At 30.7% G+C, this 25,245-nt stretch overlaps 2 protein-coding genes and 1 long non-coding RNA gene across 4 annotated transcripts; 1 reads left to right on the top strand and 2 right to left on the bottom strand.

Moving 5' to 3' along the window:
• Positions 1-3,579: 3,579 nt before the first annotated feature.
• On the bottom strand, positions 3,580-5,033 carry LOC131617518 (zinc finger protein 4). Of its 2 annotated transcripts, none has more exons than XM_058888798.1 (2): positions 4,805-5,033; positions 3,580-4,586 (listed from the first exon to the last, which is right to left on the bottom strand). In XM_058888798.1, exon 2 carries the CDS (start codon positions 4,553-4,555, stop codon positions 3,833-3,835), a length of 723 nt encoding a protein of 240 aa, XP_058744781.1. In that variant the 5' UTR covers positions 4,556-4,586; positions 4,805-5,033; the 3' UTR covers positions 3,580-3,832. The 2 variants fall into 2 exon arrangements, with proteins under 2 accessions (XP_058744781.1, XP_058744780.1); XM_058888797.1 differs by having other exon boundaries at positions 3,581-4,586; positions 4,698-5,032.
• Positions 5,034-6,755: 1,722 nt separating this feature from the next.
• On the bottom strand, positions 6,756-9,300 carry LOC131617517 (uncharacterized). The gene is made up of 3 exons (XR_009288600.1): positions 9,191-9,300; positions 9,021-9,115; positions 6,756-7,879 (listed from the first exon to the last, which is right to left on the bottom strand). It is a non-coding gene; the product is annotated as an uncharacterized LOC131617517 (long non-coding RNA).
• Positions 9,301-21,932: 12,632 nt separating this feature from the next.
• Positions 21,933-22,535, top strand: LOC131619390 (phytoene synthase, chloroplastic-like). The gene is made up of 2 exons (XM_058890493.1): positions 21,933-22,097; positions 22,347-22,535. The coding sequence occupies exons 1-2, from the start codon at positions 21,933-21,935 to the stop codon at positions 22,533-22,535; spliced, it is 354 nt and encodes a 117-aa protein (XP_058746476.1).
• The last annotated feature ends 2,710 nt before the right edge of the window (positions 22,536-25,245 follow it).

Here is a 25,245-nt window from a genome sequence, read left to right as displayed (position 1 = left end):
TCACTTTTAAAATCTGCATTATAATATGTTAAGGAACAATTAGTAGAATATTCCCGATGCAAAGTTGAGTCTTTTGAAATTCTACATGTTAAAATATTGTAAAAGTAACTCTAATAATTAACCTACCATTAAATCATGATAATTAAAAGATTTCCTATAAAACCATTAAATTATGATAATTAAAAGTAACATGCCATTAAATCATGATAATTAAAAAAGTTTCCTCTAAATAAAATATTTTTATTTTGATTACAATATTTTATAAATTTCTTATTTTCAGAACTATGAATTTGATGGTAGTAGTATTAAAGAAAACCATATCTACAGACTCAAATTCTATTTTATTGTAAAACAGAGAAAAGAATTTAATTCCTAATAGGACTATCTACCTTTTAAAGTTATTTTTTCCTAAACTCATCTCAAACCTTCTAAATTGCCAAAGAAAAAACAAAAAAAACTACTTGCATCACTTCATCAGAATTTACACGAATGTGGTCTGCTTCCTCTGTCTCCGGTAGCCAAACTTTCTACTACTTCTATTTTCTCAATTCTCAATTATGATACGTTGTTACTGAGTCTCAAAGCTTGTTCTGCCGAAAATCTTCTGAAAGCATCTCTGCAAATCAATTTTCTCAACATATCCTTAACAAAATTGTTGTTTGGTTTAAATAAATTTTCAAAACAATTCTTAAAACTTTTTAATTTCTAAATAGCTAACTACAGACAAAGTTTAAATTAAATAACACAAACTAACTTTCATTTTTTCAGATACAGAATAAATAACATAACATGTAGAAATAAATCATACTCATTATTAGAATGCAAAATAGAAGAAATTTGGTTTGTGCTTTTTGTCAGACAGGTTATGTGCGGAACTCAATACCGACAACGGACTCGCAGCCTCCTCACGACTATCCATACGGATCTGACATCCTTCACGCATCACACACGGTCCATCCGATCTTCTTGGCACAGACACCACCGAGATCGAACTTGCCGCACGGATCCGTTCATCCGCTATCTCCAAGATCGAAGCCGACCACAGCGATACAACGACTTCCAACCGCACACCAGATCCAATCACCACCACGCCACAAGAACAAATGAAAGGGAACAATGAAATGTTAGAAATAAGAAACAAAAATAAGCATGCCAATGAAACACTAATCCAAAACCAAGATCAAAGAACACAGAATCAGAAAGACCTCACCAAGTTCTAAAATTGCAAACCGCAACATCATCTTCATCACACATAAAGCCCACATCAAACATTGATCGCCAACTGATATCAACACAACAACAAATACTTCACCTTATCTGCCAAAGAAAAAAGAAACGAATCAGCACCATACAAAACCATTTTTGATACGCATCCGACATTCACCACTTCAAAACCGCAATTCCGAAACTGACACGGAACCACAACAAACTCAGCAACGCGATTTCGCACGTGTCTAAAGAACCGAATCAATTCATGCAAGAAACAGTGGATTGTGTTGATATTGGTTATTATTTATTGGTAAATATTGGAATACAGTAAGTTAAGGATCTGGTAGGTGGTTTAGAATACAGAGATGAAACGTATTGGAAAAGAGAAAGAGTGAATTGTTTCTCCAAATATCTCTTTCCTATGTTGAACGTGCTGGATTTGAGTTTTCTATAGTTTCCAAGGAAGTATTTAAGGAAAACCATAATGAATTTGTTTTATTCTATACCTAAAAAATAAAATCAGGAGTAATTATAGGATTTTAGGTTAATGAATATAGGGATTTAGGTTAATTAAAGGTTAAGTAATAATTAGGCTAATTTTAAAATTATTTTTTAAAAAAGTTTCCTTTTATAGTAACTTCACAAAAGATGAGAATCGATGTGAGCATGACATTTGTCAAAGTTGCTCAAATTCTCATCTTGCTTTTTTTCTATTGTATGATGAAACGTATTGGAAAAGAGAAAGAGTGAATCGTTTCTCCAAATATCTCTTTCCTATGTTGAACGTGCTGGATTTGAGTTTTCTATAGTTTCCAAGGAAGTATTTAAGGAAAACCATAATGAATTTGTTTTATTCTATACGTAAAAAATAAAATCAGGAGTAATTATAGGATTTTAGGTTAATGAATATAGGGATTTAGGTTAATTAAAGGTTAAGTAATAATTAGGCTAATTTTAAAATTATTTTTTAAAAAAGTTTCCTTTTATAGTAACTTCACAAAAGATGAGAATCGATGTGAGCATGACATTTGTCAAAGTTGCCCAAATTCTCATCTTGCTTTTTTCTATTGTATGATTGTATGATATGTAGATTTTTATATAAAAAAAAGGAAAAGAAGTAGTTAGTAATTTATTTGTATATTTTTTACTAATGTCAAGATATCAGTTTTTTGTTTAATGCTATAAATAAATTATTTCGTTTTTTATAAAGTAATACTACGGTTAAACATCATGAAAAACAAAATTTAAATAATAAGGTTTAAAAAAAAAATTACCAAAAAAGAAGTTTTTTAAAAAATTTACCAAAGTGTTTAGGTTTTGTAGGACCCCTAGTGTATGCGCCAAATGAATTGGCGCATTGGTACAAAATTAGGTGTATGCTCCAGATGGTTTGGCGCCTATGTGGATTTTTTTTCTTTTCCTATTCCTATTACACTCATACGCCAAATGAATTGGCTAATTGAGTAAAATAGGATACCAATGCGCCAAATGGTTTGGCGCATACCCCAGAGGGTCCCGCAAAACCTAGACATTTTGGTAAATTTTTTGAAAAACTTATTTTTTTTGGAATTTTTTTTTAAACATTGTTATTTAAATTTTTGTTTCAAACATCATAATTTGGTTCTATTTTATAGTGTAAAACTTCCAATAAAATTAAAAATTATATTCAAATGTTATATATATATATATATATATATATATATATATATATATATATATATATATATATATATATATATATATATATTGTATTGATACTACTTTGAATTTTATATAAAATTATAAATATTTTTATAAAATATTTATTTTAATTTTTTAATTAATATTTACCGTACCTCTTAATATTTGGGGTAAGATCCGTCATTGCATGCAACCAACCTTCTTAAATCACACGCCTTCTTATCAAGAGTGTGTGCAATCTTTTATCATAACTGTTATGTGAGTCATAGTTGAGTCAGCGAAGCTGAGCTGATCTCCTAACCCAAGGTCGGAGCTTGCCCATGTTCGGTCTGAACTCTCACCAAGTTTGTCCATGTTTTCCTGAACTCACCCATGTTCTTTTGAGTACTTTCTAAGAGCTTAGTGAGTTTTAGCCCAAAAGAGCCAAGATAAAGTGATGTCAAGTGGACTTGGGCCTTACCAATAAACTGTCCCTTGAGTGGACTTAGAGTATATGTTTATGACTTGGATGTTTGAACTTAAAGAAATTAAAGTAAATAAAAATGTTTATAAATAAAACAACATAAATGTAAGAAGTTAAGGATAGAGAGATTAACACACTCGAGTTTTCCTAGTTCACTTAAAGTGTGTTTAGTTTAATCATTTCACATTTATTAGTGAATTCCTTTACATTTAATTTTAATGCAAAAATGGATCATTGATTGATGATGAAATATTTGTAAGGTTGATAAGAACTCTTATATAGCTATTATACAATGAGAAACACATAACAATATACCAAAGCAAAAACACCTAATAGAAAACTAAAGATGAAAGTAAAAACAAAAACCAACAAGTTTAGTAGTAGTAGTAGTAATCAATCTAGCAATCATAACAAATTTTCATACATATTTTACTATACATAAAACTAAATTCAAATCCAACTTTTCCAAATTAGCCTCCTTCAAAGTTTCAATGTCAAATCTGGTGTAGATTTTTCTATGTCCACACATGGATTCACCTCAGTGAGTATGAAATTCTGTTCTCCATCAGCCGTCTCCGACGCCTTTCGAAAACTACCCGGCCACAACAACTCCGACTCCTCATCTTCCAAGAATATCGGAAATCCAACGCACCCTTGTTCGAATCTCGTATTGATTTTCGTCTCGTGATGATTATGAGGCCTAATTGTTGTTGGTACTGAAAAACCATAGTGCATTGAGGAGTGTGTTTTTATCCCTAATGACCTAAAAGAACCATGCAAAGGTAGAGATGCTAAACTAGCATTATACCTATCAGAGAAAATTCCCATTCTCATAGCTCTTTTCGCTATTGTTCTCTCTCTTTTGTGTGCATTTTGGTGTCCACCAAGAGCTTGTGAGCTGAAAAACTTTCTCTGACAGTAATTGCAAGAGAAAACTCTTGGAACAGTTGCTGATGCAGGTTCATTGCTGCTCTCAGAAGTGCTTGAGAGTGAGAATCCTATTGAATTTGAGTCTCTAGTTGTTGTTAGTATCTCATTGTTGTTGAATTTGAGAGTTAAGTCAAGAGATATATTATTGTAGTTAGGGTTTGTGATGTTGTTGGAAGAGGCTTCTTGAGTTGATACATTGGAACCAACTTGGCTTGTAACTTCAGATTCATATTCTGCATAAGCTTCCACTTCAAGATCTATGCTTTGTTTCATGATTTAGCAGTGAAGATCTTATTTTATGATCCTGCAATTAACATAGAGAACTAATAGCATCAAAATATCAAAAACAAAAACATTGCATGCAGATTTTCATTCTACAATAACAAACACAGATTCATGACAAAGAAAGGCTTACTTGGGATAATAAGTTTAGAGATGAAAGCTACTTTGAAGCCATTTTATGAGAGTAAAAGAGTGTCATTTTTGAAGAGGAAGTGAAAGTAGTTTGCTTTTGAAAATCACCTGAACACTGCTTTGGAATGGGAGACATTTGTTTTCATTGCTTGTTGCTATGAGTGATTATTATGAGAAGACAGACAGAACTGGTTTTCTTGTTTCTTCAATGTGTCTGAAAGACTAATAAAGGGTGAGGTGAGGATTTAAATATATTTTATCTTGTAAGTTGAATGAATAAATGAATACAATAATAAATTAGAAGTAAATGGAGAGAGAGAGTGATTGTTGGATCACGGTGTTTGTTTGAGTATGGGAAGAATTAGGGAGCATAAAAGTAATAAGAGGCGGAAATGATAATTTGTAAACACAAGATAAAAACACACTCCTTACGACCAGTATTATAAGTAAAGATTATCTTTTTAGATTTATTTTATAAATAAATATTTTCTTTTTAGATTTATTGAGTAATAGATGTATCTGGTCTACATAACAGACAAGATATATTCATTATTTAATTTTGGGATTTTCAAGTTAAGCTAACTAGTAAAAAGTACTTTTTCAATCAACATTTATGCATATTGTACATAGTATAAAGTAAAATAAGGAAACAAGAGTGTATTATGGTCAATTATTCCCACCAATGTATGATTCTCTAACTTTCTCTTTCTTTGTCCCTCTTTCCCCACTTCAAAAGTGACTTTAGATATATAACTCCACAATGTATGGGGTCAGCTTTCAATGTTACATATTTGGTTCCATCTGTCACTTCTTCCAGCATATAATATTCATAGTATGTACTATAATAGAACATATAACATCATTTCTTTTTCTAATGACTACTCCACTTCCACTCACTCACCACCACCACAAATAATTATTCACCAAATGTCCTCTTCCCAACAACCGTTTCATATCTATTTTCCTGAAAATATTTCCCTCTTTTTACATCTTATTAGTTCTTACAAACTCCTTCTTCAATCAAATTATTCCCCACTCCAATATACTCATTACAATAGTCAAAAATGGTATTGGAACGTGTGTGATTCGTTGTTATCTAAAACAAGATAGCATTTTGATCCATGACATAGGATAAAAAAGTGTAACTCAATGGTAATGGATTAAGACATTGAAGAAGTATAAAAGAGAAAGAGATGTATTTGAATTTTGTTAATAAATTTATCTTCTTCCAAACAAATTTACCATTAATATTTGTTTATTAAAAACTTAGTATAATTTAAGACAAGAGTTATTTTATATGCAATCATTCTAGTTATTAATTTATGATTAAAGGGGAATATGTCTTATGAGTTAGATAGAGTTTATTGTCTCTGTAACCTTAACGCAGTTATTAAAGTTTGATGGCAGAATATAGTCAATTATTGTGAATTCTATTTGGGGACGGTTGGTATCTAAGGTTGCTAACTTGCTATGAAAGAGGCCAGTAAAATTGTGACATGTTATCTCAATAACTTTTAGTTTGGGGTTGGGGTATCGGGTGGTGCTGAGGCCATTTTGTACAGTTTCAATATGGATGTAAAATTAGAAATGACCACAAGATAGAAAGTATTTTATTTTTATTTTTTGTAAGTCGCACATGCTCGTAATTTTCTCCTTATTATTCCTATTAATAGATTAGCTAAACATATGTCATCGGTGGAGTACTATGCTATCCAGATATATCTCTTTGTGATTTCCTTAATTCCTTTTGATGAGGTTTACCTGTTTGTTGCAAGACGTGTTTGGATACATTTGAAGAACACACAATTCATTGTAGAGAGCTTTCAGATTTCAAATACCGACATGGCCTTATTAGTGATGTGTTAATTGGCATATTTCGACGGGATAGAGTCTCTGTAAAGAAAGATGTGCTTATGAATTTTTGGATTGACCCACATAATGAGAGATCGACACTTATGTCAATAGATATTCTGAAATACAGAAGAAAAATATTCATGTGTATAACAATGTTGTATCTCCTAAATTAATTAATAAATTTAAAAAAAATGATTTTGTCACATAAAAAGAAATAACAACACAATTTTAATTGTTGTCTATTTGCTTATTATTTATGAATAAACTCTATAAATTATTGTTTGGAAAAAAAATTAGAAAACCAAGTTGACATTATCAACCTATGAAATTGAGGAAAAATAATGGACTGTTTTTTATGGCCTTCAACCTACATCATGAAGCTGATAATGTTTTTTTGGAAGATAATGGGATACAGAAATGTTATTCTTACAATTTATGTGACACCTACACCGTAGTATATTACGGTTTTGATTTTTTTTTTAATATTTAATCATTATTTTTTACTTTATTCTAAAAACAAGCACATACCAAAAAGTATTTTATACAGTGTAACTGTATAAGTGTATGATATTGGGTGTATAAATAGCAACCCTCAATGGGATATATGGTCCATTGTTCCACGCATGAAATTATGAAAGCATCAAGTCAATCCATCAAATATTTTCTCTTTTCAACTTGTAAGACTCACTATCCTTCGTTTTTAACCACGCGAATTGTAATCCAATTGCTTGTGAGCACGAGCAGGAATCAATGTCTCTCTCAAATTCATCATGATTCATAATTCTATGAGAAAAGCTATAATTACACCATTTTGTAACACTACACCGTAATTTGATACACCAAATATACTATTTTTATTTTTTAATAATTTATTTGAACTTTGAGTTATGTGCCAAGCCAATTACTTTGTTGCAGCAATAGGTGTAAGCTACGGTGTATATACAAAATGGTGTCAAAGTAGCACAGCTCTAATTCTATATATTCCATAGGTTAAACTACTCTTACCATAAATATAAATGTAAAGTGAATGCAAATAGGTTTAGAGTGGTACATATAAAATAAATTAAATAATATAGTGAAATAAAAATAATTTTATATATTGAAATATTAATTTAATTACAAGTTTTGCTTACACATGGAATTGTCAGAGAAGGACTTGTGCACAATTATTATATATGGCTATTGGCTACCCTATTAAAGTGATTCAAATGATAAAACAAACTCAACTTCTACTATGTCGTACTGATCAATAAATTGAATTTTCATGAAAGCATGTGTGGGAAGTGATAGCTATAGTACTCTCAATAATAATTTATTTCATGTGAAAGCCTGCAAAAGAAGAAATAAAATTGTAGATTGATGTACTATCACTACAAAAAAAATGCTCATTAGTGACGTGAATTTCATGCCACAACAAGTAAAATCACTTCACAAACTGTTTTTTGCGACGTGACTAATTACGTCGCTGGAGAGCGGGTGGCAACTAAGTTGTGACGTGATTTTCACTTCACTAATTAGTGACATGAAAATCACGTCGCAAATGTTTGCATAGAGATTCTCAACATTTAAGTCAGAGCAGGCGCAGCAGATGGAGTTCAGAAAAACAACTTTATTTGCCACGTGGTTTTCATGTCACTAATTAGTGACATGAAAATCATGTCACTAATAATTATAGTTTTAAATTCAAACGTTTTGTAATAATTATAGTTTTGTAATAATTGATAAGTTGCGGCGTGATTTCCATGTCACTAATTAGTGACATGTAAATCACGTCACTAATTTCTTTTTTTTTTTTAATAATTTCTGAAACCCATTTAATAATTTATATATATAAATTAAATTCATACATTAAATTAATAAACTAAATATATTAAAATATATCAATTAAATTAATAAATTAAAATAATAAAATAAATATACTCAAAATATATAAATTAATAATTTTATAAACTAAATATACTATAAATAAATTTTGAAGTCATTTTGTTGTATTATAAAGCTTTTGATTTTGTTGTAGTAAAAAAGAATGATAGATGCACAGTAAAGTGTTTTTAATATTGGTATTTTTTAAATATTATTTGATATCATGATCACATACTAACTAATAACAATGTCATGTTTGACAGCTAATATATATAAATGTATGTTTGACAACGAAACTAATATATATTAAACTATAATTATTTGAAAATTAAATTTTAAATAAAATAAATCACAATAGTTTTACAAAATATATACAGTTTCATTAAAAAAAATTATCTTATATAATATTTTTATACCATTTATTTTCTTTATCATATTCTATTTTATTTTTCTTTTTTTTTTTACAAAATATAAATTAAAAGCCTAGTCTATAACAAAAAAATTATATAATTTTGTATTAAATTAATCTATAACAAAACAAAACATAATATTTTAACAAAAATCTCAATTATTTTATTAAATTTATAAAAAATATTGTCAAAAATACCTCTTCTCCAATCTCCTTCAACCTTCAATCTCCTTCAACCTTCTTCTCCTTCAACTCTTCTTCAATATTCTTCTCTTCAAAACCTTAAAAAAATCCTAAATTAACAATCAAAAATATTAATTGATGCAATTATAAAAACGAAATTATAAAAATTAATAGATGTAATTTACCTTTGATACAAGATTGGAAGAAATTTGTGGAAAAAAAAATTAGATTTGAATGTATAGATATGGTGGGTATGAGATTGGAAGAGAAGAAGAGAAGAGGGAAAAAATGGGAATGAATAGCTTAGGGGGAAAGTGAAACATGATTTGTATATAAGCCAATCAGTGACGTGAATATCATGTCACAACTTTGCCACGTGATATTCACGTCGCAACCATCTCAACAGTCATAATTAATATTCTCTCACCTGCAAAAGTTGCTTCTCTCACCTGCTCAAGTCAGACCATTTCCCTCTTAAATTGTTGCGACGTGAATTCCACGTCACAACTAAAATTTTGAAAATTTTCAAACTCCCCCCATGTGAACGTCATTGTCTTTTTAATATTTTTATTTTTATTTTATGGTTGCGACGTGATTCCCACGCCGCAATTTTTTTTTAAAGAAACAAAGTTCTGACACCCATAATGTTTACGTTAGGTATATTATTTTAATATTAAAAAAATTAGTGACGTGATTATCACGTCGCAAGTGGCTTTTTTTACCCACATGATAAACACGTCACAACTTCACGTGGCTAGCGAGTGTTTTTCTTGTAGTGTATTGTTTACTTACATTTTTCTAGTCATATAGTAAAATTTTTGTTGGTGCCAACATCAATTATTATGCAAGAGCAAAACTATATTTACTAAACTATTGCTAGTAATTGTTAAAATTTCCTTATATTTTAAGTTTAATATTTTTTTAGTACTTAAAATAATTAAATATAATTAAATTTAGATTAATCGATTTTTATTTTAGTTAAATTTCTAAGATTCCACCACTTCTTGAAAAAAAAAACAATAAAACATCCTAGATATTTTCTTAATATATATATATATATATATATATATATATATATATATATATATATATATATATATATATATATATATATATATATATATATATATATATATACACACACACATTGGCCAACCCCTACTTCATGTTGTTCATCAAAGCAAAAATATATTACAAAATAATAGAGTATGTCTTTGCATCACTATATTTGGTGTATTATGCTAGTTGAATTATTGTTTATCTTCAAAGCACCAACCATGCATTGGCCAAAGAATAATAATTAAAATTAGAAGGAAGCTTGGAGAGAAAGAATATTAGAGAAGCACTTGTCTAAAGGGGTGACAAGGCAAAGTTTATAAAGTACTATATACCTATATATCTTACAAAAAGTACTTTAATAAGAGTATATATCTTAGCTAAATTGGATCCTGCATGATGCTGGTTAAGCACATGTTCAAAGAGGATTAGTCTTTAACACTCAAAAAGATAGAAAAAGTATCAGGGTGTAGTGGAGAATAAAAGGACCTATATATATTATATATAAATTAAAATTAATTTTCTATAGCTTTGTTCTTTTAAAAATAATTTAAATGGCTTAGCCTATAGCTACTAATGTAGCCAATAAGACACCAGCACATTTACAAACTAGATTAGTGATTTTCTTACTAGATTAGAGAGTACTGTGAGATAAATATTAAAATGCATATAAGAGAATAAATAAATATTACTAGTTGTACAATACATTGGAACAATACTTTTTCTCTAGAACTAACACAAGTATAAGACACCGCTAAAGACAGGGTTTATCTAATATGTCCCCTTTAAAAGGTTTTAAAAAATGAAAAATACTAAGTTTACACCAAAAAGCTACAATGCTACAATCACCCTGTATTTATATACAGTTACACATACTTTTGTTTCTTAAGAAATTGTCTCATAGTAAAATGTTTAATCTAAATTACCAAAGTATTTGCCAAAACATTTTTTATTTCTTTGATGATTTCTTTTTATAAATTTTAAAGAAAATATATGTTGGCTACAACAGTTAAATATCATCTCAATACATAATGTCATTCTAAAGTAAATTGAGGGAAACTTTGATGGAGGCTACTAAATTACAAAACAAACGATATAAACGACTAAAATCGATAAAAGAAAAAAAGGGGTGGATCAAAATTGTATAATCTAATATTTAAGGAGTAAAAAATGCAATTAAGCATATTAAAAAAGAAAAAATATATATACAATATTACTCTTGCTAAACTTGGAAACTTGGTAGTGATTCTTCTAACAGCGTGTTGGAGACAAGGATCCTGGGTATTATGTAAGGAAAACTTTTAATCTATCTCTTGGGGCCTCTTATGCACCACGCGCGTTATCAAAAATGTCTTCTGCTTTTGTAGATGTATTTTCGAAAACACGTTTTTTTTCTTCAAAATGTATTTGTTCCGTAGGTACATCTACGAAATCCTTCCAATTAAGTATTTACGGAACAATTTGATGTTAAACTCGCGTCAGACTCTTCTCCTATCTCATTCTTCTCTTTTCATCTTCTCTACTCTCTCAATCTCTCTCAAACTAAAACTATCAAACTTCCACCAAACTTCATTGTTTTCTCTCGAGTTCGACAGTGAACATCAACAACGATCAACACATTCCAACTCGTTCAAAACTCAACTTAATCGGTAAGTTTTTGAGTTATTTTCTAGTATTTCCCGTAGTTTCATTTGGATACACTTTTACGTGTAGAAATGATTAGGTAGTTTTAAAAATATAGTTTAGAGACAATTTAGGTATTTTTTGATGTGTAAAACGGACGATCAAGTCACTAAAATTTAGTTTTTAGAATGCTGGAACAGTGACAGACGCTATTGTTGCGTATTTGGAGCTTCAGAACGATAGGTGTATCTACGGAATAAATGAAACGTTAAGTAGTTCCGTAGATGAAGCTACGAAAGATTTCCATATTTACACCTACGAAATTAAAATTTTTTTCTTTCTCTTTTAATAAGTTAATTGTATTTAATCCGACTTTATTTGTAATAAAATACAGACGTTATGGCCGACCAGTCAGACCAACTTATACGTGAGAGGATTGGACAACATGCCTCTGTCACCTCCTGATGGTGTAGACCCATTGTACGAGGAGGCTGATGCACCTGAGGCGCCTGTGGGCTACCCATGGGGTCCCTCAAATTTATCTCTATTGATAAGGTATGCAGATCATACAACCAGACATTTCTGGAACAGAGAGGTAAAATTTCTTAGTCTTATTACTTTTTTATCCTTGGTGGAAATTTATTATTTTTAAATTTACTTGTTATTAAAAGTGTTTTCTTTATCAATCGTTAGTTGGTTCAATGGTGATTGATGCTGAACTTGGTAGGGAGGACCACAGTTCGATCCCCCGCAACTGTGATCAGGAGGGGGCTGGAACCACTTGATGCCAGAACTGACCCTCGAACCGGACTATACCGGTGGTGATAAACCAAAAAAGTATTTTCTTTGGAAATTTTCAGGAAAGGGCTTTCTAGAAGTTCTACAACCACGGGCGAAAGATTGCCTCTCTGCAGTAGCCTACGGAGTCGTGGTTCCAGGATGTCCTCACAGCTTCTGGGCTGAAGGATCTCTTTCAGATCAGGTACTCTACTATACATAACGGTGTGCTCATGGCACGTATCCATGAGTACAACTGGGAGCAGCAGTACCGGTGTACATCTACTGTAGACTCGAAGAGGGATGCCAGTGGAAGGCATGGACTGTGGCAGGTAGCTGTTCACTCTTAGTGATAATAATCTTATATCCTTATACTTTTTCTCAAAGTCGTTCATTCTATTTTCGTAGTAATGTTTGATCCCCTTGTTTTTTATTTTCATTTCAGAGTTGGATATTACAACACTTCCCTATAATCATTGCCTGGGAAGAGGTTTCTGACTACACTGAGGCCATGCCGCGTGCTAGTGCCTTCGTCCCCCTCAGAGGGAACTAGATGTCGAATCCGTACAAAATTATGTGGACCACATGGCTGTCGAGGACATTCAATATGACTGTGTCATACCCCAAAATTTTCCCATCACATTTCAAGATATTTTGACTCACATGACCTCCAACTAGGATTTTGTTTCTCTCAAGGTAAAATCAGGTTCTAAGTGGACTTCATAGCATCTCATATGTCTCAAAGGATCCCCATACCAAGTTTCAAGCCCTGGTTCACAAGATTGCCCAGTCAAAAGCTCAAATGATCAACAGTCGACTGATTTGACCTAAAAGTCAACTGTGGTCAACATACAGTCAAAACTCATGATGTTTGGTCAACATTAACATTTTTAGGTTACATTCATTTGATCAAGGGTTGATCATGGTTCATCAAGAAAAGCTCCAAAATCATCAAAAGTCAAAGTTTCTAAATTAGGGTTTTGTAGAAGAAAATCAACCGAACTTTGACTTAGCATAACTCTCACCTAGTTCATCAGAAATTGTCCAACCAAATCTCATCCTCAAGGAAATTGAATTCTCTACAACTTTGATGTTAGTTTCAAGCTCAAGAAATGCTTCATTTGAGAGATATGAGCCCAAACATTATCGGTCCTTCTAAAAGTCAACAAAAAGTCATCTTTTTCCAAAGAGTTGAACTTGAACATGGAAGGCTCAATGAAGATGAAACCAAAAGGAGCTATTAGGGGACATCTTGAGATTTCCAAAAAGACCAATAACACCCCCAAATGATGAAATTTGAGAAAGATATTGTAATACGGTGGGAGAACCGACTTTTTGAAATGTTGCGGATAGCAAGAGTCGCCACCGACTTTTATTTTATCCAATAGAAAAGGCTAAAAGAACAGAAACAGACCTTTTTAAAAGACTTTGAGTTCGGGGGGTAGGTTATACAAAGGCTAAAGGAAGTTAATGGAAGAAAATCATATCCCTTCCTTAAAGGATGTATTAGAAATCAAACAAGATAGAATACCTAGTGAAAGTTTAAACCATAAGAAAAAAATTGTCCAGTTTATAAATAAACACATTGTAGAAGATTTGGCCACTGAGAGCCCTTTCGTTTTAACAAATTGAAAAGGTCAAAAGGTAACAACCCTTGACCTTCTAGAAAAAATAACGCACCTAGACTCAAGAAAATTTGGGTATCAAAGGTGAAACTAAGAGGTATGCTTTGCAAGGTTGCTTTGCAGTTTGATGTCTCGTCTAATATTAAATAAAGTTGTGCAAAGTAAGAGGTATACTCTTAAGTATACAATAATTTAAGTCCATGATCCAATAATGTACGATGATGGTAAATATCAACAACAGTGATCAAAGCAAGTGTTTTTTAGGATATTTTAATATTTATGATCCTTAGTGATCAGTTAACCTCATACTGGGTTGAATGGTTATGTTTGTGATAGACTTACCCATATTTTTGTTTGAACTGACTCTCGTATCCATGATACATAGAGAAGGACACACCATAATATGTTGGTATCCCTTTTAAGGGAAGTTTTATCAACGTCTCTTGATAATAGAGGTGGTATACTATTTTAAGGTTGAAATGATCGAAAAACTTTGATTAATATTTTTAAATAGTGGATTTAATTTTTCCTTATCTGAATAAATTATGTTTCCTAACATGAAATATGATTTTCTAAGTGTTTTTTAGAAAGAAGGTGCAAATAAAACTGAACAGTGTTGTAAAAAAGCAATAAAATCTAACACAAAGGCCCAAAATGCACCAAGGAATCTGACTAACGTAAGCCCAAGCGATTGGAACATTAAGGCAATCGTTAGAAGAGCCTGGCACACATATTGTTAGGTCAAATCTAAGCTAAACATAGTCTCCAAAGAAATAACGTAAATCCTACCATTGATAATTAATGCTTAATATGAAAGATTTGATTTTCCAATTAATTGGAGCCTATAGCCAACCGATTGACACACCTATTTTGGAATGATTTGGATCTAATTTTCAATCAACACAATCACTACTAATTGCTTTCCCAAAATACATGACCAAATCATCAAGAGGATCACTATAAATAGGTATGCTCTTTCACTCTTTCTTGTATCTCAAAATTTCATCACTCCCAGCATCTTTCTTGTGTGACATCTCTTTCTCCCACCATATATATTATCATGGCCTCTTCAAAGAGTCGGAAATTTGGAGATGTCCCGATAAAGGATGTTTTCACCACAAGAAGACAAGATGATGATCCTAGGAAAAAATGTGATCCAGTCGTGGTACATTGAACTAGGCTTCTTGAGAAGTTACAAATCATATCTATCAAGCCTTTCTAAGAGAATTCTTCACACAGGTACCCGGTAAAACCTTCCCAAACCTTGTAAGAGAACTATATTTAAATTTAAGGATTATAGGAACTTCCCTAAGATCATCAGTATGGGGAGTGGAAATAGATATCCACAAGGATAATTTTGGACGAAGTATTTAGTTGCCTATTGAGGGAAAATCCTATACTTATGAAGGATCTGTAGGTTGTAATAACTTAAAATGCTCCATAACCCCAAAATACCTTGTTATCAATTCCATAGTGAAAATAAAGTTTCCCTTCAAATCAACCTTCTTAAAACCAAAATTTGAATCCTCCACTACCTTCAAACAAGAATTCTATTTTCAAGGGGCGTAAATCTTAACTATGTCATCAGAGATGATGTCGTACCCCTGTGGCTATTAACCCAAGAAGTTTGAACAAGCTAGGTAGACAGAATTTTCTTCCACATGATTCGACTAAACAAAGCCATGCAACAAAACTTCCTTATAGAGCATAATCACTAAACTCCTAGAAACATTCAATATTGATATCGTGGGAGAAGCCATTACTCAATCAACCATATGATTAACCACATAACCCTCAGAGAGATAAAGGTCCTTGTTAAACATGGAGTATTTCAAGATGACCCAATAATCAAGGAAGAAGAAGAGCCAAAATAAGTAGAGGACACAATGATCAACAAAGTTTTACTGATACATCATAACTTATACTAGCAATTGATTGACACTTATAGCCAATTGATTGGGTTAGTGAAAAAATGTTCCCTAAATGTTTAAGACATTGTCTTAATGAATGGTAACAACTATATATATTTTCCTTTCATTTAAAACCTTCTAAACAATTAATTTTAGGCCAAACGATCAATTGGTGCATGATGCCAATCAATTGGCTCATCAATTTTGGCCCTAAATTTTTCATTTTTTGTGATAACCTCTAGCCTATAAATAGAGGTCTCTTCCCTCATATTTTCACATCAGAATCATGAGTTCTCATGTCTCAATCCTCACTATCTAAAAATATTTTCACTTTCTCTCACTTAGAAATTTAGTCATGGTACTTTCGAGAAAGGTCTTTTGCAAGTGAGACATCTATGTAATTATAGAAGGGTAGTATTGAAAATTCACCAAGGAACATATTTATCTTGGTTGAATAATTTATCCAATTAGAGATTAATTATTTGGGTTTGAAGCTAAACCCTTCAAAAGCTTTGGTTTAAAGATTTAGTTACTAAGTCGTCAATTCGGTTTGAAGGCTCAGCCAAACCAAAAGCTTTCATCAGTTTGAGATTAACGTGATATAAAATCTCATATTGGTTGTGATTATCCTGTGTAAAACCTCGGTTGAGTTCGTAAGCTCAACCTAGTTAAAAGATTTCTAAGGTTGGAGATAAGACCTGCAAAAAATCTCATAGATTGGTGGTCAGCCCGTTAAAACCTCGGTTTGGTTTGTGAGGTCAGCTCAATACAAACACTCTCATTGGTTTGATATAGCATGTGTAATATATCGATTTAGTTCAGGAACTAACTGCTTCAATCCATCATTTAGAAAAAAGACTAACCGCTTCTCTCCTCTGTATACTTTTTTATATAAGTTAGCCAAAAACATCATTTTTCTTGTATGAGGAGGTTCGGGAGTTCAACTACTTAAAGCTCTTAAGATTTACAAGATAATCTCAAGAAAAATATTAGGGAGAGGATTAGGTCTTTTATTTTTGACAGAATATTTATAATTCTTGGGGTTATCACTATATCCATTAAGTCTTTACTTTTCACATTTTATTTTCACTGCTAATTTCTAAAATCTTTTAAAAATAATTTTAAACTCTGAAATTGATCCTAAAAGTTTTTCAAACTACCATTTTTCTAAAACACACAATTCACCCCCTTCTTATGTATGGAGTCACATGTCCAACAAGATTATGTTAAAAACTACTTTGAGGATTTTCCACATGCAAGCTCAATTATCCCACTCATGGTTAAGGTGACAACCGAGTCAGTCAATTTGCTATAGACTGCATCAAGGTTGATGATAATTTATTTTACATCGTATGGTGAGCACTGTCAGACACGACACTTGGAGGTGATATCTTGGTACTCTGGATGGTTGACATGTGGGTCTACACTTATGCACCAATATCTACTTGAGTGAGTATTATAGCATTCAAGTATTTCTAGGGTATGTCCAAGGACCCCACATTTGCTACTCTAACCACTATCCCTTACAGAGATATTTATGCGACATTTGCAAACTACCATGAGCATCTAGTGGAAAAAGATGTGCGTAGTGTGCCAGGTACTCGTACACGGAGTACGGTATACTATTGCATCCAATGTTTTTATAGAGTGTTCAATCCTTACATGACACTGGAGCCAGAAGGAGATCCACCTAAGACAACTCATTAGGGGTTACTAGAAAAGGAACAAGTCACGGAGGATTTGTCATAGATGCAATGTGTATATGTCAATGTATTGTTACACTTGGAAGAGATGTCATTAATAGAGGAGAGTTTCGGGAAGACACTCCTAAGAGGGTCACTTTGGATGGAATATTATCAGAGGCACGACTTGTACTATAATATAAGAGGAAGAGGAGTAACTCGAGTATTAGATATATCTTGTAGTTGTATTTTCTTATGTAAATATTTTGATCGATTGAGTGATACATGATTGTCGTTTGTTTACAAATGAGTTATAAAATTTTCTCTTAGTTATGAATGACTTATATGTACGACTTTTTGTGTTAGAAAACAACTAGTATATATGAAGAGCAACTAGTGGTAAATAGTTAACTTATAACAATCAATAGATGTAATAGTGCTATTGGACAAAACAAAATTTTTGAGTGTTCTATTATGGTTCATAATAATGTCCATGGATTCTTAATACTTCCCAGAGATTTGTCTGGATATTAAAATCCAAATTCACCCTTTTGTCACGAAATACACACCCAAATAATGCTTACAATTTAGTTCAGGGGTTTATCCAGAGATTGAAATAAGAATTCCCTCTTTGTTATTACACATACATGCAATACAAGTAATTTTGCACTTGAATATGGTACGTCCAAAGATTGAAATCCAAATTCCAATATCATGTATCCGAATATATTTTTTACTTAGATGGAGGTGCATTTATGATAAAGAGATTTATTGATTTATTATATTATAGTGTGTTCGAATTTCAATATTTGGACGATGGCAAAAGGGATTTTCGAATATCCACAAGATTTGGGAATTTTATAAGTTTTTATCGATTTTTTTGGGAAATTCACGAGTTTATATCAGATTTTTGGGAATTTCATGAGTTTTAACCTGATCTTTTTAAAATATCGATGTAAAAGCATTGATTTTACACCTGTTTTTTAAATAAGTGTAAAATTATTTTTTTTTTTCAAAAATCTATGATTTTATACTGGATATTTTTTTTAAAAAAAACCGATGTAAAATCATATCTTTTATACTTGATTTTTCAAATATCCGGTATAAAATTATAGATTTTTGAAGAAAAAAAACTATGATTTTATACCGATTTTTTAAATATACCAAAAACTACAAAGCCTAACAGATTTATTTTCAAATATCTAGTATAAAATTATAGATTTTTGAAAAAGAAAAAAAAGCTATAATTTTATACCGGTTTTTCCAAATATACCAAAAATTACAAATCGTAGCAGATTTATAAAAAAATCGGGTAATGTTAAACTTCGTTATTTTATTGGCCTATCGAATATGAATCACAAAAAAATTAAAAAATTCAGAAAATTATAAAACATACATATTGGACTTATAGAAAAATTCGGTAGTGTTAACTTCCTTTTTTTATAGGCCTACATGATATAAACTATGGAATTTTTAAAAATCAAATAAAAATATATTAGATTTTTAAAAACATGATAGAAACTCCTATTGAATTTTTAAAAAACTGATAAAAGAGCAAAAAATTGTTTAGTATCAGTCAAAAAAAAGTATCAATTTTATAAATATACTACCGAGTTTTTTTAAAAATTTTACTGCATTTTTAGAGTTGATTTTTTCGACCAAATTGTAATTTTGAAATGAGATAAATAATAAAAATAACATTTTGATTACCGAAAAAAATAGGAGGGGTACCAGATTCAATTTTAGCAGTGGCAAATCAAAATCTCATTTCCATTTAGTTTGTGGGTCTAGTCGGTACCCAGAACAATTTTTTATTTGAAATTGGGATATGCTACAAAAGAAACTATTATTTAAATTGTTAACAATTGCTACATACACCTTACATTTAATGTACCAAACACACTATTTCTATACTAGATTGTCATTTTTCTATTTTTCCTTTTCCTCTACGAAAACTTATTTTCTGATAATGAAAGTTTTTAAACCGTATAAAATAGAGTTTGTGTATGAGTCATGACCATATAAATAAAAACAAAATATTGATATAAATTAGAAATGTTAAATTTACATTAACTAAGTAATTGGACTCGAGTGGTAAACGAGCTCCTGCTAAGGACGATGTTCGGAGAATACCGAATTCGATTTCTGATAAAAACAATATTTAATCAGTGCCATGACTTCTCGGCACAAACTCTAAATTACTAGTAAGATATATATTATCCACCAATCATTTGACACTCAATATTGAGACTTGAATTTAACTCTATGTGAAACCAGTCAAATATTATCCACCAATCATTTCACCCTCAATATTGAGACTTGAATTTAACTCTATGTGAAGAATGAGATGAGTTCTTATTAACTAGACCAACTAGAGTTGACTTATAAATTTGTTTCTTCAAAATAGAATAAATTTTAGGCAAAATTATATTTTCAATTTTGTAACCAACCATACATTTTAAATTGATAGAAAATATCAACCATATACCGAATAACATCGAAATACAACCTACTTATCGGCTTATTGGAATGAAATGAGTACTAATGATGTTTGTATAATGTGCAGCATAGGTTTTGAGATGCTTGAAATGCCATGAGTTACTTTTTCCATGGCATTTGCATGATCACTGCCTTGCCCCGTTTAGAGGATATCATTTTTACTTAGAGAAAAAAACAATTCTTCCACATTTGTTTGTTATGTAAGTTCTGGAATTTTGAAATTTTTAACGATGTTTCGACTTGAACTAATTTTTCATAAAAAATTTGTAAATTTTTTTAATGGTAGAATTGAAAGAGCTCATTCTAATCTATCATATAAGAAAAGTTTGACTTTTCCTCAATCCTCAAGCATTCCACATCAGCAAATGCTTCCACAATTTTCCACGTCATCCCCTACTCTTCTTCATACTGATTCTGTGCGGCAGTTGCAACGTTTGTCATTTGTAACGTTAAACCTCCATCATGCAGCAGCTATAGATACTTTAATTCTCTGCCCATCCACTTTCTAAATTGCTATGCTTCATATAATGCCTTCATCTTTCTCTTATATCGTTCTTCTTATGATATCTGTACCAAGGGCGGATCCACATTGGGCCCATGGGTTGTAACTGCACCCCCTCAAATTTTACTTCGTGCTTTAATTTTTAAAAAAAATACATACTTTGCACCCCCTGAATAATTAAACTTGCACCCTTGTTTTTATTCACTTGCTTTTTCCAGTCTCACTCACACGTTACAACTTGCACTCACTCTCTCATTCGGTTGCTTTTTTATGTCACACATAAATATCATTTATTATAATAATAAGTTGATATTATTACATTAATAAGCTATAAGAAGAATAAAAGCTAAAATCAATAGAATTTGCCTGGGCTTTTAATAGACACATCATGTTAATATGAAATATATAATTTGAAGTTCCAAATTATATATATATATAGTTTAATTTATAATATTTTAATTAATATGAACAATAATTTATATATCTAATTTATACAATCTATTTTCATTTTTTAGTAATTGAATATTATAACTAAAAAAAAAATTCGTAAAGTAGATTAGTGATTAGAATTTCACCATTTAAAAGAGTATATATAATGTCATGAGTTCAAATTAGCGTTGATGTTTTCTTTTTTTTATATATAAAGTAGTTTAGTGGTTAAAATTTATTATAATTTTTTTGGATTAAATATGTTTTTAGTCGGTTTAAAATTATTAAAAATAGCTTTTAGTCCCTATAAAAAAGGTCGACTTTTAGTTCCTATAAAATAACTTTTGCACGCATGGAACTAAAAATCGACTTTTTTTATAGAAACTAAAAGCCAAAAATTGAGATATTTATTGCAACCAACAACATATTTAACTTTTTCTTTTTATAAATTGATTAGTCTAGAGAAAGAGATCTAACAAGTATATTCGTATATTTTATGTTGTAAATTACTAATTTATAATAAAAAATAAATGATGTAGTATATATATATATATAAAATTAAAAAATTATATTTATTAAAAATTCTTGCACCCGTTGATCCAGGGTCTTGGCTCCGCCAGTGATATGTGCATGCAGTTTTGTTATTTCCTTTCAATTTCGGTAATAAAAAATTTCCCTAATTTCTCTAATTTTTTCAATTTCTTCTTCGTTCTTCTTCACCCTAAGCCCTAATTTGTATGAAATTTTTCGCCTGTTTATGGATCAGATTTCCTTCATGTTCTGTGTATGAATGATGTTTATGGCGCGTTCAAATTCACGGCAGTATGGTGGCGGAGATGCGCAGAATGCAGGGGCGGTGCGGCGACTATGCATCACATATAACACCAGCTGCTATGGATAGGCGGGAATCAAGATTGGAAGAGCTTTTCCAAGGGCGTCCATTTGATATGTTTGATGCTGCTTTATCAGATACGATTTCCAAATTTCCTGTGATATCCATGTATGGATAAGTTTTGTTCACCAAACTAGATATCAACATGAAAACCATTGTTAATGTTGTTTTTAAACATGCTCTAACATGTTATATGGATTATCAATAATTTGTCTCTGATAAACCTGACTTCAACTTGCTCTAAACTCTATCGCTACTGCAATAATCATATCTGATTCTAGAATGGCTTTTCTTATGATTCATATATATCACATTCAGCGTTAATCTTTTGTTTGTGTTGATGCAGCCATTTAAAGATATGATAGAAGGAATGAGAATGGATCTAAAGAAATCAAGATACAAAACCTTTGATGAATTATATCTCTACTATTACTATGTTGCTGGAACTGTTGGTTTAATGAGTGTTCCAGTTATGGGAATCTCAACGCATTCGCAAGCCACAACTAAAAGTGTATACAATGCTGCCTTGGCTTAAGGAATTGCAAATAAGCTGACCAACATACTCAGAGATGCCGGAGAGGAGTAAGTTCAAAACTATCAATGTTTATGTTCAATTCATATCAATGTTTATGCATTTTTTGAACTATTTAACTGGAATGGAAACAATGATAGACTTGCTGGTCTGTACTCAATCTTACTATGAAATTCTGGAAAATAAATTGGTGTTCTCATATTATTTCTTCCAATGTTACAAAACTGGTGCTAACTTTGTGTTACATTTCATCTTTTGGTATCCTGTATCATTATTTGGTACATTGTTGCTGTATCAATGTATCCTCAGGTGAATTGGGCAGAGAAGGTGAAGAACTTATAAATGTGGGAAACTGAATTTGGTCTTCACATCTATAGCATATGTGTTGGTCTCATTCTGTGCGGGGCATTTCTTTATTGTTGAAAGCCAACTGAAATTTGCAGTTTATCCCATATATGCTGCTACATGTTTGCCTGTCTTATTTTTTGCTTTGGTTCAACTCCCTCAGTACTTTGATCTAGCTTTGGCTATGTTTCGAAAGGTTCCTCAGCGCAGCTACAAAGTGTTTTTTCATGAGATGCACTATCATTAGTCTAAGTCACTGTTGTTCTTTCATAAGTAGTAATCAAATTCTTTAGACAATTGGTTGGTAATAGATAATTGCTATGAAGCACTTTTAGTTCTTAGTGTGCACTCACTTTAATCCATTACCATTTGGTGTATATTTAATTGACATTACAGGAATATTATTTCATAATTTCATCTTAATCCATTACCATTTAGTGTAGTCAACAAAGACTAATCAATTTATTTGATCTATTTTATTATTATTTTATTTCCTATCATTAAATATCATAAGAGTCATTTGTTTGTGGTAGAAAATAGTTTTTTTTACCAAAGAAAACTCAACTTCTTTCATTCAATAAAATGGAATCAATACAACGAGGTATATAACTAATATAGCTACGTCTAGACCAAGAATTGGCCGCCTTTGATAAACAATGAGCAACTATATTCGCTTGACGCTTAACAAACTCTACCTCAAAGTTTGGGAAATTACGTAACAAAGGCTTAATAGAACGAATAATAAAATTAAATTTGGAACCACATATATTGTTTGCGTGGATTGCTTGCACCACTTGTTGCGAATCACTCGCGAACACAAGATGAAGTGCTAAAGACGAATAATAAGTTTATATTTGAGTTAACGCATTTATAAGTAATAATTTTTGTTTACAATAATTTTTTGTTATATTTTATTTGTTGCAGTTTAAATAAATTTATTATCTAATTAAATTGCATATGTAATTAATTTAAATAATTATATTAAAGAAAACCAATCTGTATATTTAATACTCACCTATTCTACCATCACTATAACCACAAATTAATGATATGTGTGATTTTTTTTGACTTAATTTTAGAGTAAGAAAATTATATCAATATGTGAATAAGTTTTTAAATTAATTTATTAATTTATAGTTATTTAAATCAATTTACGGGAAAAAGTTATTTATTCATTCAATTTTTTTATAAATAGTATGAAAACAAAAATAAACTTTAGGTTTAATTGCAACTTTAGTCCTCCTATATAGAAATAAAATGTAATATTGATCATTTTTAACGAATATTGAATAATAACGGGAACATGAAGTTACAGATCAAAATATTGAATATTAACCAAAACATGAAGTTACTAATCAAAATATTGAATATTAACGAAAACATGAAGTTACTGGTCAAAATATTGTATATTAACGGGAACATGAAATTATTGATCAAACTATTGAATATTAACAAGAACATGGAATTATTAATTAAAATATTGAATATTAACGGGAAGCGATGTTAATATGTTGAAAGTAAATGTGACTAAGTTTAGTGCATTGGACAATCGACATTGTGTTGTGTATTCTTTATGCATGAACATGAAGTTACTGATCAAAATATTAATACTAACGGAAACATGAAATTACTGATCAAAATATTGAATAATAACAAGAACATAAAGTTATAGATCAAAATATTGAATATTAACAAAAACATGAAGTTACTGATCAAAATATTGAATTTTAACGAAAACATGAAGTTACTGATCAAAATATTGTATATTACCGGGAACATGAAGTAATTAAAATATTGAATATTAACGGGAAGCGCTGTTAATATGTTTAAACAATGTATGGTCATGTTCTTGTTCAACCTTCAGTTATATGGGCCTTTCAACAAATAGTCCATTCATTTTATAGGTTATAATCCATTCATTTTCTTTACACATATTATTTTTCAATGAACCTATACATTTCTTAAATGCAATCTTAATTGTATTATTCAATTTACAACAATATCAATATTATTTTCTTAATTTCTTTTTATTTTTACTATTCGATTTTTATTACATTATTATTTTTCCAACTTTTCTTCTAAATCAATTTTTTTTATTAATACCTTTTATTTAGCTCATTCCAAATGTGCAAAACCGACGGGTACACGTGCGAACGCACAAGTATCACACTAGTTTTAAACTAAAAACTTGAAACAATTTTGACGAGTCGAGAGGAGTATAATTTGAAAAAGTATTTTCTCACTTTTAAAGTAAGCCCAAATCAGTGTTTTAAAAATCGGACCGGTCATCAAACCGGTGAGGGTATTGGATCACTAGTTCATTGGTTGAACTAGTGGATCACTGGTCGAACCGCATGACTAAATCGGA

The sequence above is a fragment of the Vicia villosa genome, linkage group LG7, assembly GCF_029867415.1.
Source record: "Vicia villosa cultivar HV-30 ecotype Madison, WI linkage group LG7, Vvil1.0, whole genome shotgun sequence".
Taxonomy (NCBI): domain Eukaryota; kingdom Viridiplantae; phylum Streptophyta; class Magnoliopsida; order Fabales; family Fabaceae; genus Vicia; species Vicia villosa.
The sequence above is the reverse complement of the archived record's forward strand: the minus strand, read 5'-3'. Positions and strand labels throughout refer to the sequence as shown.

What these genes read in the sequence shown, in the direction of transcription:
- LOC131617518 (XM_058888798.1), bottom strand. Translation starts at nt 4,555, where the DNA reads ATGAAACAAAGCATAGATCTTGAAGTGGAAGCTTATGCAGAATATGAA.
- LOC131619390 (XM_058890493.1), top strand. Translation starts at nt 21,933, where the DNA reads ATGGTGGCGGAGATGCGCAGAATGCAGGGGCGGTGCGGCGACTATGCA. An exon ending in ATACGATTTCCAAATTTCCT is followed by an intron (nt 22,098 to 22,346) that starts GTGATATCCATG and finishes GTGTTGATGCAG; the next exon opens with CCATTTAAAGATATGATAGA.